The following is a 15,326-nucleotide window of genomic DNA, read 5'->3' on the forward strand; positions in this document are numbered from 1 at the left end:
ACTTCAACAAGCCACTGACTTGGGCCGGGGCTGGGGGCGGGACTGTTTTATTTACAGAAATATATTTGAGCGCCACTTCTTTATCTAAATGAGACACGAAGGCTCTTGAAGAAACTCAGCAGCCCTCTAGTTGCAGCATCAGCGACTGTTCCCCCCATAACAGTGCTGGGGGCTCCAGGGCGGCGGGCTCGCTGGACCTCAGGGCTCACGATCTGACTCCAACTCGCCCCATAGCTCTGAATGTAGGTACCACGCGGGATGGTGAGCGGGGGACACGGAGGCAGGGAATTACCAGATCACGGCCAGCCTGATGGAGCCGGACGAGGGGACTCGGAAGGGCAACCAGAGGATGCAGGTTCGGTCTGGGCTGTGGAGTGTCCTTTGGGCCAATGCGTCTAGAAAAGGCCATAACGTACCACCCACATCTAAACTGCAGATTTCTCATAAGCATGGGTTTCTGGCTCCTCTTGAAAAAAATCAAAAAAGCAGGCTGCCTGGGGCCCACGCCAAGTGATGGCAGGGGTGGCGCTGGCCTGGCTGCCCCACCTGCCCCGTCCCCTCGCGCCGCAGGGCATGACTCCCCAGCAGGCCCGGCCCTCAGCAGGACCGCTCTCCAGCCCGCCCGCAGCGTCAGAGTCTGTGATCCGGCGAGGGTCAGAGCATCTCAGGTTGGGATTGGTCAGGGATGGAACCCTGATGAGCCTGGGCTTTTCTGAACCACAGAACCCCAGCACAGGGCCAGCCAGCCTGGCCTCCCACCCAACTGGCGTTGGTGCCGCTTCCCCTTTGCTATGAGGTGCTGCCTTGGCGGTCAAAGGTCTCAGAACAACCAATTCTAGCCCCAGGCAGATCCCTCTGTAAGGGAATTCCGCCAGACCTGGAGCTGAAATTGGCCTTCTGGTACCTTCCAGTGTCTAGTCAAAATTCTGCCCCATGAAAGGGCCGCTTTCTCTTCTTCATCACGGCCAGTCGGTGATTTAAAGGTGGGGGTCGGCCGTGCTGGAGAGGCCAGTTGCCGCCCTGTTCCATCAGCTCTCTGACCTCCACCCTCACGCTCACCTGTCACTCACTCTCCCGGCCGCACTGGCCTCCACGGGAAACGCCAGGCATGACCCACCTCAGGGCCTTTGCACGAGCTGTTCCTTCTACCTGGGACACTCTTCCTGCAGAGAGCCACAGGGCTCACTCCTCCAGCTACTCCTGCAGGCCTTGGCTCCAAGGCCTGAGGCCCCTCTCGAACACCCTATTTAAAATAGCCACCTGCCCCTAGCCCTGCACACCTCCCCCGCTCTACCCTTTGCCAGAGCACTGGTCACCTTCCCACCAACTCCATAACTCATTTATGATGGTTTCTGCCTGTTGCCTGTTTCCCCTCTTGGACTGTGAGCACATCTCAAGGGCCTATTCTGTCCACTGCTGTGTCCCCAGTGCCCAGCACAGACTGGGCGCCCAGTAGCATGTGCTGAATGTCGCAACTCAGCACCAAGTTGTGGCTGCCACCCTCACCATCCGAGTGCTCACTTCTGCACACGCTGGTGGGCACACCCCGGAGGACACACAAAGCAGCACGAGACACAGGGGCTCTGCCACCCTGTCCCCTTCCAGCCCCGGACGCTGCACCTCCCTGGCCTCCCAGGCCCCAGATCCTGCTCTAAGACCCAGCCAGGCACTCTTTGCCACGTGCCCACCTCCCAGCGCCTGCAGCCGTTAACAGCATCCAGGGCCCCTCTGACCTCTGTCCACAACAACACGGCTGACTGTTTTGTCACCTCTCGTCGAGCCAGGACAAGCCCTTGGAGGAAACTTCCTGAGCCCGTGTCCCCTTGGCAGTGACAGCTAGGAGAAGGACGTTGGTGATGAAGGCACAGAAAACTCTGCACTCAGCGGGGCCGTAGCTTAAGGAATAATGCGGCGTTCATCTGGGGTGCATTCATCACCACTGAGACGCATTAATCACGGAGAAGAGTTAGTGTCACTGATTGTAAGGAATGCGGCTTGTCACCTGGTAACCTGCATCTCACAGTAAATTCTGGATCAGTCTCTAATATGTATATATTTTTGATTGCATTTTCAAGTTCATTTACATGTGCAGATTGGCTTTCCGCCTGAGTTACACGGAAAAGAAACACACCCCTCTCCCTTCCTCTCTCTGCCTGCCCCATCCCTGCCTTGTTCTCTTTCCTGGGGCAAAAAGCTTCTCCCCAAACTGATGACGGTGTCCCCCACGATGGCCTGCTGGGATGTATCCCCCAGGGAGGCCCCAACAGACAACCCCCCATCTGCCATTTCAAGTAACTTTCTGCTGCCTCCACCCAAGAGATCAAAAGGCAGCCATTGTTTCCCCTAAAGATTGATCCCTACCCAAATTAGTGCTTTTTATCACCTTTTCTACTTTGGAGGGTGACTTTGCAAAATCTGATAGACGCTTCCCCGTTTGTGAATGTGTAGGTTACGGCCTCGGCCATACACACGTCCACAACCGGTCTCCACCCCCCAGTGCAGACATGCATGCAGGCAGTCTGGGCGGCGAGCAGGCCCGGCAGGTACTCAGCTTCCTGCAATGTACCTGCACCTAGAGATCGACAGTCAATTTGATGCAATAAGTTTCATAAAACGGACAGTTCCAGAATGCACTGTGTCCTGCCAGAGCTGCGACCCCGACCTGTGCCAACCGGAAGCCAGCTGCTCTGAAAGTATGACCACCTTCTGAAAACTACTGTGTTGTGCCCCCAGCAGCCCCACTGTCGGCACGAGGGCATCGTGTGTGGGACCCCAGCATGTCTCAAACGGCGGCCACCCCTGTGGGCAAGCCGCTTCTGAAACAAAATACCAGAGAACAGAATTTAATGGCTTAAAGGAAAACCACGGGCTTCTCGTGTGGCTGTGCTGCGGTCAGGAAGACTGGAGCCCTGGGACCCCCGGGGCCCCCGGGTGCCATCACCACCTCTACTCAGGGCCGTAGTTCCAGCTGGAAAAAGGGGGCTTGGGGAGGTGCCCCGCAAAGGCCCCCCGGCCTTGCACATCCTATGTCTTACACCATCAGACCAAGTCTCGGGTCCAAAGACCAAATCCCAAATTTAGGGCCCAGTCCCAACTGCGGACACACCCGTCTGTGGAGACAAAGAAGCAACCCAGAAGTCTCTGTCCCAACAAAAAGCTACAGTTGCCCGTCTACTTCTCCATGGCAGTTGCATCTCTGGGGCACTGCCAGGTCCCTGTTTCTCATATGACTGTTAATAAACTATGCTGATAACAGCTCCCCTATTACTCAGCTGCCCCGCTCCAGGCCAGCCAGGAATTACACCTGGAACTCGAGACACACGTCCTCATTGACCCTTGGGACAACCCTGCTTGGGAAGCAGCACTGTCCCCACTTTGAGACAAGGACCCACACAACCTGACCTTATCTTACCTGGGGGCTAAGGACCACTCAACCCTGAACAAAAAAAGAAAAAAAAATCCCCCATGGATGTACTTCTTTCTGCTGTGCTTTAACAAGATCAACAGAGGTGCCAAGCCAAAAAAAAAGCAAAGCGCAGCCCATCTGAGGCTTCAGGGACGCCCGCTGGTGGCAGTCAGAGGTCATCACCAGAACAAAGCTGCATCAGCATTTCTCATCACACACTCGGAAACTACTACTAAACAATAAGTAATGACCCAAAGGGGAAAAAAAAACTTAAGGAAGCATGTTGGTTCCTTTGGAGAATAGAGGCCGTTTCAAAATGAGAAAGATGTCTCCACCTTAAAGCAGAAAACAACAACAACAGTGATAACAGGAAATATTGAAGTAGCCAAGCCAGAGAGGGGCTCAGGCCACAGCGGGGATGACAAAGCAGGGGGTGGAGGAGTATCTGCTTCGGGGTCAAGTCCAAACCTCCCGCCCGCCGCTGGCTCAGCTTCTGCACTGCCGAGACCCCTCACTTCACCCAGCCTGCCCCACACTCCCCAGCCCGGTGCCAGAGGCAGAGACCGGATGCAGACCCAGGCCCCCTCCCAAGTTCCACGACCTTCCACTTCAGGGTGAAATTCCCACTCGTTATCTCAAACAGCTGCTAACCTGCTGGTGGTTCTCTCTGACGTACTATCTCCATTTCCTTTTACTGGAACACATGCCCTGGAGTTACGTGACACACCAAACTTTTCATATGCAGGGCACAAAGTGTTGTCATGTCTCCGCCACAGGCTCCAGCGTAGGGGCTAAGGTCACGAGGGCACAAGGGCCCAGAACTGGACCACAGCTCCTCCCCTTGCCAGCCGTGTGATGTCAACAAGCCGCTCAACCTCTCTGGGCTTCAGCCATCCCCCAAGTAAAACGGTAATTAAGAGCGGGCCTTCCCTAAAGGGCTGTGTGAACAGTGACCGAGTTGGTCCGTGGAGAGCACTAGAAGGGGCCTGGCCCAGGGTCAGCATCAGATGGGAAAGCTGTGACTTGTGACGCCCGCATCCCACCTGTTGAGGGCTCACCATGGCCCGAGTGTCACGTCTCATCTCATTTAATCCTGCCAGCGCCACGTCCGTGTCGTTTCCCGAGCACCCCACACGCCAGCTCTCGGCTGTCTCACGGGCGCTGCACTGTTACCCCATTTTACAGCCTTCGAAGCACGGAGAGGGGTTTACAACTCTAGTCTACCCAGTTGTAAAGCCCGTGCTTAGCCTCTTTCTTACATGCTTCTCGGAGACAAAAGTGAAAAGCCTTCTTAGCGGGACTCTTCTGCAAGGAAAGTCAAATCCAGAGTTATATTTCCTTAAAAGCTGTAAATTCCAAACAGTGTGGAGAAGATGAACAGCAGCTGCACCCTCCTCCAGAAAACCACCTCTTCCCCCAAAGCCCTCCCGTGTCTGCGGCAAGGGCCTCGGAGGGCGAGCCAACAGACACGCCGCAAAGGGGCCTCCTCAAGCCCTCCGTGCGTGACCAGGGTGCGCCCGAGACGCTGCCCCGCGGGCAGGGCCCCCCACCACGTGCTCAGGCCCCGAGCCGGGCTCGCTGGCGGACCGGACAGCAGCCACGTTCAGGCATCAGCTCGCGCAAGTGGAGCAGAAACGGCGGCAAGCCCGCAATTCGGTCCTGAATAGACAAAGGCGTTGGAGGAAAAACCTGCTAAATCACAGGGCTAATCATCATAGCCAGCAGCTCTAATGAGGCATCATGGGATTACCAAAGTTATCATCAGAGACATCGCCTTGAAAAAATTCAAAGTTGATTGAAATCAATCCTACAGTTCCGACAGCAGGTGTTTTAAGAGGCTAACGTATCAGAGCCAACTCCTTGGACTGGCAGAGAAGGCGGCGCAGTCACCGTCAACCTCTACCAGGAGGGACCAGCAACAGTGCGAAGGCTCCAGCCCCCCAGGTGCAGGGCAGGGCGTGGCAGGAGTGTCCTGGGGTCACTGATGCAGCCAACACAGTTCTCTTCAGATCAACCCCTTTGCTCTGCTCAGTAGTTTAGATGCACTTTCTCATCTTCGACCTGATTTCATCTCAATAACCCGGTGAGGTAGTTTTTACAACTACTACACCCACTTTACAGAGATGAAACAGAGCTCAAGGAAGCAGAATGACTTGCACAGCCGGAGGCAAAGAGCTGGGATAGGAGCCCTGGTGTCCTGACTGTCAGGCCTCTGCTCTTCCAGCTACGCTTTGTCAGGCCCTAGAGGCAGGGGGCCAGCTAGAGGCCAGGCAGGGACTGAACAGAGGGCACCCTCTCCGGGGTCCCAAGCCATCTGACCTTGGGAAGCTGCCCTTCTCTCACCTGCCCCGCCTGACCCAAGCCGTGAGACGATCACGACAATCAAATAAAAAGACGCGATGGAAGAGACCCACTGAAGAATATCAGTGCTGCAGATAGCAGGGCGCTGGGTGTGCAATGTCTCTGCTTCTCCAAAGGTGCGAATGTCACCTCCAGAGAGCGATCCCATGCACCTCATCACAGCACATCACCCCGTCTGCTGCGGGCTGAGCCCACGAGCTAAACCTCTCCTGCAGAGAGCTCACGGGAGAGGTAACAGTGGATACGCCAGCCTCCCCAACTACATGTGAAACTTTCTGCAAGCAGAGACCAAGGAAAACCACTTCGCAAGGGTAAAGCCTTATAACATGAGATGCCGCTATTACTAACAGCAGCACATCACCCACCATCACCCCAGCATCCTCCACCAGGCAGGAGCCCATTATTAAATGTTTGAAGAATTAAACTGCATTGGTCCCAAGAGATGTCCGGAACACAATGTCAAGTGTCAAAAGCAAGTTTAGGCATAGCATGCTTAGTAGCGTATCCAATAAGCATGTTTACCCATGTTACAGACGCCGCGTGCGCACAGAACACATCCTACGAACACACCTCAGAGCCAGCGCAGCTCTCGTCCACACGTAGGATGGGGCAGAAGAGGGGTCACGCTTTATGACTCTCACATCTGCGCTGCGAATTTTTTCCCCAACGAGCAGGTGTTGCTTTTACAATAAAAACTTTGTTAAAAGTCAAATTCTTCCTTAGCTCCTAATGTTACAGAAATAATAGCAAGAATCACTGCCTTCCTCAGCAAGATTTTACTTTAGCAGGGGCGTGGTAATTATTTGTCTTATTTCAACAAATCCTTCCTCTCATTTTTGGTAATATAATCCTGGACAAATTGTCAACTGATGTTATATACACTGCATAGACTTCACGCATATTTATTGGCACAAATCAATACACAGCTGACCCTTGAACAACGTGGGTTTGAACTGCGCGGGTCCACTTATATGCGGGTCCACTTACACACAGATTTTTTCAGTAGTGCATACTGCAGTCCTATGTGATCTACGGGTGGCTGAATCCACGGATACAGAGGCCCTGCCTTACATGTAGGACCAACTATATACACAGTGTCTGTGCAAAAGGTCGCCACCTCTGACCCCCACGTTGCTCAAGGGTCAACTGTAATTACTATTTGTTATTATACACTTTATAAACAGTAAAAAAACAAAGTCAACAATAAAAATATAACCTATAAATGTAAATATGTTATACACACACACACATTTTTTTCCCTTAAACCAATCGCGCAGAGATGCCCACCGAGTCATCTTCTAGAGGGTTCCAGAAGTGTCCCCCCACTAACTTCTCAGCCCTAAGAAGCTCTGGTGAAGGCAGGAGGGGGAGGTTTAGCACAAGTCCCTGCCCTCACAGCCTGTTATGTGCCAGTCACCCTGGGCCCAGCAGCCTCCTCTCCTCTCCCACGTCACACATGGGTGCCACCATCCCTGCAAGAGCCTCCTACGCAGGTGACAGACATCAGGGAGCTCACACGGCTGGGCCAAGCTGGGAGTGGGTTCAGGCCTCCTTCACGCTTCTCCCTTCTAATCTCCCCTCAGCACCAGAACCCTGAAAGCCCCCGGCCATTTCCCAGCCCTGGCACAAAACCCAGGCCCTTCACCTGGCATTCGGTGCCTTGCTGGCTCCGGCCCCAGCCTGCCTTCTCTGCTGTCTGTCTGTCTCTCTCCCATGGTTCAACTGCCAGAAACTCGCCAGCACCTGCAGGTTTTCTCAGGCCATTAGCCCTCAGCTGGGCCACCGGCTCCTCCTGTCCACGACCCCAGGCGTCCTTGGGGACCCCTCTCCCCCAGGAAGCTGTCTTCCATCTCCAGGGGCCCGCAAGGCATGGTTTTCACAGAACTTTTCTGGAATTTCCTTGACACATGGTTACCTGCACCTCGCTCTCCTGTGAGGTTTCCGAGACCAGGGAGCTTCTAGTCTTATTCATCTCTGCCTGCTCATTCCAAACATATGATTTTAAAACTCTGTTAACTACAAGCCTACAAAGGACGACTCCCAGGGGCTCCTCTCGGGCCACGCTGCTCATCAGCACAGATCGCACACCTATCTTCTTACAGTCATCTGCTCGTTCAACCCACAGGCATCCAGCCCGACAAGGCACTGCTCTCAGAACACAGGGGGAGGGGGCGGAGCAGCACAGCCCCTGCTCCTCAGGGACTTACGGTCTAGCAGAGACATCGGACTTTTATGAAAAGATGAGGACGGATAACGGTCAGCAGTCTCCAGAACAGGAAGATGCTCGCGGTACCCAAGGCCCTGCTGGGTAACAGCCAAGGAGCCGCAGTGTCGGGGGCCGAGCAGGGGGGCAGGGTCAGCCCCCACAGAGAGCAGCGGAAAACCATTGGAAGGTCTCAAGCAAGGGAGCACCGTGATCCTGTTCAAGTTTTAAGACACTTACTCTGGTGGAGGATGAACCAGAGGGGGCGCGAGGAAACGCAGTACACTCTTCACAAGAGCCTAAAGGTGGAAACAACCCCAGTGCCCATCAGCTGGTGAATGGATGCAGAACGCGGTCTCCCATACAATGGACTATTATTCAGACGTAAGAAAGAATCGAGTACTGACACACGCTACAACTTGGATGAACCCTGAAACATTACGCTCAGTGAAAGAAGCCCGTCATATAAGACCACATGTTACATAACTCCATTCACATGAAAGTCCAGAAAGAGTAACTCTATAGCGATAAAAAGTAGATTTATAAAGACAGAGTACATTAGCGGTTGCTTAGGGTCTGGGGGTGGGATGTGCAGCGGGGATGATACCCAAAGGGTTTCTTTCTGAGATGAGGAAAATGCTCTAAAATCGATGGTGGTGATCGGCTGCAAATATCTGTGAACGTACAAAACAATACTTAACTGTAAACTTTAAATGGGTGAATTATGCGATACATTAATTATATTTCAATAAAGCTTTTTTTTTTTTTTAAGTGGATGCAGTGTGGAGGCTACTGTAATCTTCCAGCTAAGAGATGATGGGGGAGGGACCAGAGGGGTGGACAGATGGAGGGGAAGAGGGGCCCCAGGAATATGGCTCAAAGTGTGGGTCTGGGAGACTCTGGCCATGGGAGGGGGAGTCAGGGGTCAAGGCCAAGCAGGTGGCAGCGGGCAAAGCCAGGACTGGGCCCCTGCTGTCTCAACCCCATGCTCTTTTCCAGAATATGAAAGGCGGAGCTTGGAGAGACAGCATTAGTTTTCTCTTTCACATGTAATGGTGCTATTTTACGAATGAGATCTTGAACTCTAGGTCAGGAAGATTAAAATTTAGCCTCCTGGATGAGAGCAGACTTGGGGGCAGAGCTTGGACAATGGCACATCCTTTTACTGAAGGACTGAAAACAACTGGGGAGCTTTCAGAATAAACCCACCCTGCAATTTTGTTTGGTGGACGCTTCCACTGTGGAATCCCTCTGGTGTCCAATGTACAATAGCTAGTGAATCACAGCGAAGATGTGATTCAGTGCCTGGGCGAATGCCACATACTTAATACCTTTCAAGAAGACATATTTTTTATCGCTGCACTTGAGGACATCCCCTTAGAATCCAGAGTCCATCAAGTCGACGGATGGAGCAGCACACAAGGCCCCAAGTTCACTGGGGTGGAGGCCAGTGCGCTCCGCCACGCCAGCTCGGACTGCAGTTGGTACAGGAGGCTCCTCTCACTCTGTGGTGAAGCTGAACTTGCGTGAAGTTCAGGTCTGAAGATGCCTGCTTCACGTGGCATCTACATGTTGTGCCGAGAACTCCAAAGAGGGAGGAAAAAAACACAAACCCTCCAGGATTTATGATGGGTCTGTTATTTACACGGAAGTGCTTGTTGCTTGACAATTTAGATGAAAATGTTACTGCCTCTCTGCATGTGCTGCAAATTCACGGTGTAAAACCACTGGAGCAACTAATGAAGTCTTCACACATCATATCTTGTTAAAGACAAGGAAGGGGTCCATCTTCCACCGGAATCACAACCCAGTGGTGAGGGGCCACCACACCTGGGAATGCAGCCTAGCCAAAGCGGGCTGGCTCACAACTCAGATCTGACCAACTGCCCCACAGCTCTCTCTTTCTTTTTTTCAAGGAAAAAATATGAACTCTGTCTTCAAATAGCACGGTCCTATGGAAACTGGTTTCTTGTTTATCCCCTAGTCCACCAATGGTGGGAGAAACGCTGGACACTTACACAGAATTTGTATCTCTCTACTTCTGACCAACAAACAACCCATCTTCTTCTAGGAGTCCTTGATAAACATCTTTAAGCACTTGTCCATGTTTCTAGAAATAACTAAATAAATTCCAGTGCCAAGGGCATGAATGGGAAATTGGTGGCTAGGCACCAAAAGGTATTACTCGCTGCTATTGTATCTCTAACAAATGTGGATAATGGGGTCATCTGTCCGTTTTACTATCAAGCTCATCATCCTCATGTGCACTTTTAATTGAAACGTAACCTTTCTATCCCATATTCCAAGCGGAAGCAGGACAAAAACCACATCTCCCGAGATGGAGATGGTGTGAGTTTTTCCCCAAGCACATCACTAAAGGGACACTACCTTTACTATTCTGCTGAGTTAAAAGCAAACTCTGAAACACTGGCTTTTTAATCCCTGATCCGGCATTTCAGCTCCTCCTGGGCAGGCGCTGGGGTGACTAAGCAGAGCCTACTGCTCCTCTTCAAAGCCCTGGGTGCAGCCCGAATCACCTCCAAGAGCTCATGCATCGACCTTTCCCCAGCCAAGCTGCCAATCTCCACCAAACTCTCCCAAGGAGAGAAAGACAGTAAATGTTAAGTCTGCCCAACTCATTTCATAGGTGACCTCTGAAGGATTTCACCGCGGAGCTTGGGAGAGACAAGGCAGCTTTATTAGCATGCTACACCACAGCCCCAGGCCCTCCCTCCCTCTTTTATGAGCCCTTGCTATATAAAATGCCACAAAGGAAGAAGGAAAAACAACACACTTACAGTTACAAACACAAGTTCCAATGGCCAGGACAAACGCTGGATACTTACCGGATGTTATTTTTAGTCATTTAAAAGAGAAACATTTTTAAAAGGCCAAAGAACAAAAGTTTTTGGTTTTTTCTTTCTTTCTTTTTAAACACACACTCACACACACACAAAAAGATGGAGGTACATTCCGTTCACAAGCATCCTTCTCCGAGTTCAAATTTAAAGGCAAAGGCAGCCTGGAGTAGGACAGTTCCTTCGCCGAGCGGCACCGCAACCTTCAAACATGATTTTCAAATGTTTCTCTCTGCCTCATCTAAATTCAAGCATGACAGATAATAAATAGCCATTCATTTACTATCATCATAAAAATTTAAACAGCCTTGAAATAGTTGCTACAATACAGAAATGATCAAACCTAAGCTCCGAAAAGCCACTCCAAACAGTAAAACTACTGCCATGTAGAAGCACACATAAAGAGACATTGTTGCGATAAAAGCTGCCGGATTATTGGATTTTCTCTCTCTCTCTTTTAAATCTTCTACTCCGAGCATAAGAGTCAACAACTTGCCGTTTTACCCAGTGAAAAAAAGGCTTAGTAACCCTCGGCTATCACACTGTACCAGATTTGGTGGTGGATTTTTTTTTTTTAAAGAAAGTATTTGATTTGATTCCATACAGTGATTAAACATCTTTGTGCTCAGCGGAGAAGGGTCTTCCAACCCCTCCCCCTCCAAAAATGGCATCAAAGCAATCAAAATGGTAATGCCGGGCCTGGGTCCCCTCCCCCCGCGAACTCCCGACTTCGCCGGGGCCGCGCGCCGGCCCCCCCCCCTCCGGCGGGAATGGAAGCTTCCACTCCTGAGCGGGGGCGCGGGCCGGGCGGGCGCGCGCGGCCGGGGAGGGGGGCCGCGGCACCGCCAGAAAGGGGTTAATGCATTCGTCCCAACCCTCCCGTCCAGCCGGGCGCCCCGGACCAGGCGCGGACCCGCGGGAACAGCCATCTTTCTTTCCGCAACCCCCGGCCCCCTCATCTCCCGCGCCCCCCCTCCCACCACTTTTCAACTTTAAAGACTCGAAATGAACACCCGGCCTCCGAGTTCTCCCCCGCCAGTCTCGTCCACTTCTCTCCCTGCACCGCCAATCCCTCCGGGGAGGGGGCTTCTGCACGGACCGCCCCCACCGGGAGTTGGGGGAGGAAGAAGGGGGCCAGCTCAGCGGCCGGTGGGGGGGCGGGGGCCAGCGCGGGCCAAGTTTGATGCTGACGGCTGCGGCCGGCATTCCGAAGGAAGCGCGATCGATGGCCCGGGGGCGCGGCGGGGGCGGGCCCGCGGGGCGGGCGGAGGGAGGGGAGGGGGCAGCGGGGAGGGCTCCGGCGCCCCCGCCAGCCTCGGAGCCCCGAGAGCGCCATTGGCTGCGCCGCTCAAAGTTCTCGGCTCCGGGCGGCTCGGGGAAGGGGCGGGAGTGCGTGTGCCGGCAGGGAGCGCAGGGGGAGGGGCGGAGGGGGAGGGGAGCGAGCGGCGGGGAGGGAGGGGGAGGGGGCGGGGGCGCGCGGCCGGCCGCGCTCCGGCGGCGGCATCTGTTCGTGGTGCTGAAACCCCTACCGCTGAGCTCAGCGCAACTAAGTCACAATGGACAACTTTTCCTCGCCGAGGGGCCGGGAGGGGTCGGCGGCCGTGCCCCCCATCGCAAGGAGCTTCTTGCGTGTCCCAGTCTACACCTGATGCCCGGAGACCAAAGTTGGGGCAGAACTGGGGGGGTCCTGGGGGCGCCTTTCTTTTGTTCCCCGGGAGCTGGCGTCAGGTTCCAAGAATAAAAGTGATGCTGGAGAAGTGGAGGGGAGGGGAGCCCGGAGGAACGATTCTTTAAATAAGATTTGCAACGGAACCCAGAAATCGCTTCCAAGTAGTTTGGTGTCCAGGCCCGAATTACCGCCCCCTCTCCCCCCACCCTCACAACAGCGTGAGGCGGGGGGACACTGAGCCGGGAGAAATTTCCACATTCCAAAAACATGTCCACCAACTCAAAATGGACGCCGGGCTGCTCGCCGCCTTTTAAGTGCAGCTTCTCTTTTTCGGCCACCGCGAGAGCCGAGCTCTCCCCCCTCGGCCTCCAAGAATCCGGCTCTTTCTTTCCAGAAAAGGGGGGGCGGGTAACTTTGAGGGCTGGAGAGACTCCTTTGGGAGTCTGAGCGCGCGGCGCCGAGGCCGGCACTTTTCAGGGTGCTGCCAAAGTGCCCGGCGACCCCTCCTCCCCACCCCGGGCGGGAGGCGGGGGGCAGGCTCCAGCTCGCTTACTTGTTTGTCGCTGAGCGCGGCGATCCGCGGCTGCCTCTCGTGGAGCTGTTTCTTGAGGTCGCCGTTCTGCGGAAACACGGAGGAGCGGGCTCAGGCCGGCCGCCCCGGGCGTCAAGTGCGCCCGGAGCCCCGCGGGCCACAGCCCCCGGGCCGCCAGCCGCGCGCCCCAAGTTCCCCCGGCCGCGTCCCGCACGCGCGGCGGCCGGGCAGTGCCGCACGGGGCCGCTTACCTGTGGCTGCCGCCGCATCTGGGCAGCTCGCGGGGCGGGGCGGGGGCCGTGGCCACCCGGCGGCGCGGCCCGAGCCGTGCAAGTTTGCAGGCCGGGGTACGTGTGCGAGTGAGTGTGAGTGTGTGCCGGGGGAGGGGGGAGGAACAAAGAGCCAAGTAAACACGGCGAGTCCGTGTCGAGCAAAGCTCATAAATATTCAAGTCGCGTCCTAATCTCCCCAACACACACACGCGCACGCCGCAATACCGCTCGGGCTCCGGCCGCCACGCCGCTGCTCGCCCGAGCAACAATCGCCAAAACTACTTTTGCAAACTGTGCAGGATTGCACCGGGGTATGGGGGCCGGAGGGGGTCGGCGCACACACTCTCACACGCACCCCGGGCAGGCGCACCAAGGGGTCCCCTCCCGGGACCCCTGTCCTGCAGACCCTGCTCGAGAAAGAGAAGACACCAGGCTCGGGTCCCACGGGCCCTCGACCCCCAAACTGTGCGATTGTACGAAAGGGGGGGCAGAGGGGAAGCCCAAAGGGGGGTCCGTTCATGTACATACTCCACCCGCCCCTGGGGCAGGCTCAAGGAGGGGCCCCTCCGAGCCCCTCCAGCCCGGAAGACCCTGCGACGGGGAAGAGGACGCGGGTCTCCGGTGCCTGGAGCCCCGACCCCAGGCCCGCAGCCCCCGACCGCCTACCTGGTGGCGCGCGAGTTCCACGGCGAGCGCCTCGGGCCGGCTCTGCAGCTCCATCCCGGCAACTTGGGCAGCACTTTGCGCTCACTTTGGCCCCGGCTCCGGGGAAGTTGCGCGGCTCCGCGGGGGCTGGAGCGGACGGGGGCCGACCGGGTCTCTGGGGAGGGGGGGACACGAGCCCCCTCCCCCACGGCCAAAAGGGAGGCGGGTTCTGGCGAGGGGGAAGAAAGGCGGCCGGGCGCCGCGGCGCCGAGCCCGCGGCCACCCCAACTCCTCAGGCTGCCCGGCAAGTTGCGCCGGGTCCCCAGGCTGCCGGCGCGGCCCGGCGCATGGCCCCCCGGCGCCGGGAGCCCCGCGCAGCCCTGCGCGCGCCCGCCCTGCCGCCGCCGCCGCCCTCGAGAGCCGCCAGCCAGCAGGGACTATATTTCCTCCGGCGCGTGCGCCTGTATCTCGCTGGGCCTCGGCAAAGTTGTGCCGCGGCACGATGCTAATTCGGCAGTGCCCGGATGGAGCGGGCCGGGGCGGCGGGGGGCGGTGCCGGAGCCCGCCGCCCGCCCCGCCCCGCCCCCGCCCCCGCCCCCGCCCCCGCCCCGCCCGCGCGTGCGCACTGCCGCCCCGCCGCGGCCAGGCGCCTGGAGCGCAGAACAAAAGTGGCGGCGCGGAGGGGCGCAAACTCCCGAGTCCGCGGCTTGAGGCACCAGCCCCCGGACCGCTCGCGCCAGCCGTTCCTCCTCTTTTCTGCCCCCGCCCCCAGCCAAACCCGAGGAAAACCGCACGCCCAGATTGAGGCCGGGGTTGGAGATACTTTCCGGTGGGAGGGGAAATGTCCACTTTTCCATTTCTGTTCTCCTCTGGCTCTCGCCGACCCCTCTTTCCCCCTGCTCCCTCTTTCTCTGTCTCCGTCCGCCTCCCTCCCCTACTGCCTCCTGTGCACTGGCGCTGCGACTTGGGAGATTAAATTACTCATGTCGCCAGATTCCGCCACCGCCTGATGGCCACCGTGTTATTTAAACAGTATGAAAATTGATCTCTTGACTGTTCCTTTAATGATTTTTTTTACACTCACAATTAAACTCTCAACAGATGTCATTGGACTTTTTAAGACTGTTGTTAAAAATCGTAAACGTGCCCGGTCAATATGACATTAAACAGTTATAACTACAGCTGCCGAGATCGCATTTCAAAACTCCCAGCCCCGCAGCCAGGAGGTTAATGTCTCCGAGTCGATTAGCATCGTGGAGTTACCATCTTTACCAATTAACGTCGGAAAGCTTTGTGCCGTATTGGTAGCATCCTGGTATGTTTGAGAGATGCTGGGGAGAAATGGTGCAACCGTATTACTCAAAGTAAACGTTAAACATT

General features: G+C 55.7%; 1 protein-coding gene across 2 annotated transcripts in view; it reads right to left on the reverse strand.

The window, feature by feature from the left end:
- PHF21B (PHD finger protein 21B) overlaps nt 1-14,136 on the reverse strand; it is a gene marked incomplete at both ends in the record, with an annotated part of 93,503 nt that extends 79,367 nt beyond the window's left edge. Inside the window, 2 exons of one of the 2 annotated variants that reach the window (XM_079714589.1) lie at nt 13,051-13,116; nt 13,968-14,136. In XM_079714589.1, coding sequence (XP_079570715.1) covers nt 13,051-13,116; nt 13,968-14,021 — 120 coding nt within the window. Of the gene's footprint in view, nt 1-13,050; nt 13,117-13,280; nt 13,299-13,967 lie in introns of those variants that run through there. The other variant, XM_079714590.1, reaches the window with a different exon arrangement.
- Between the last annotated feature and the right edge of the window lie 1,190 nt (nt 14,137-15,326).

Source organism: Hyperoodon ampullatus, assembly GCF_949752795.1.
Source record: "Hyperoodon ampullatus genome assembly, chromosome: 11".
NCBI lineage: Eukaryota > Metazoa > Chordata > Mammalia > Artiodactyla > Ziphiidae > Hyperoodon > Hyperoodon ampullatus.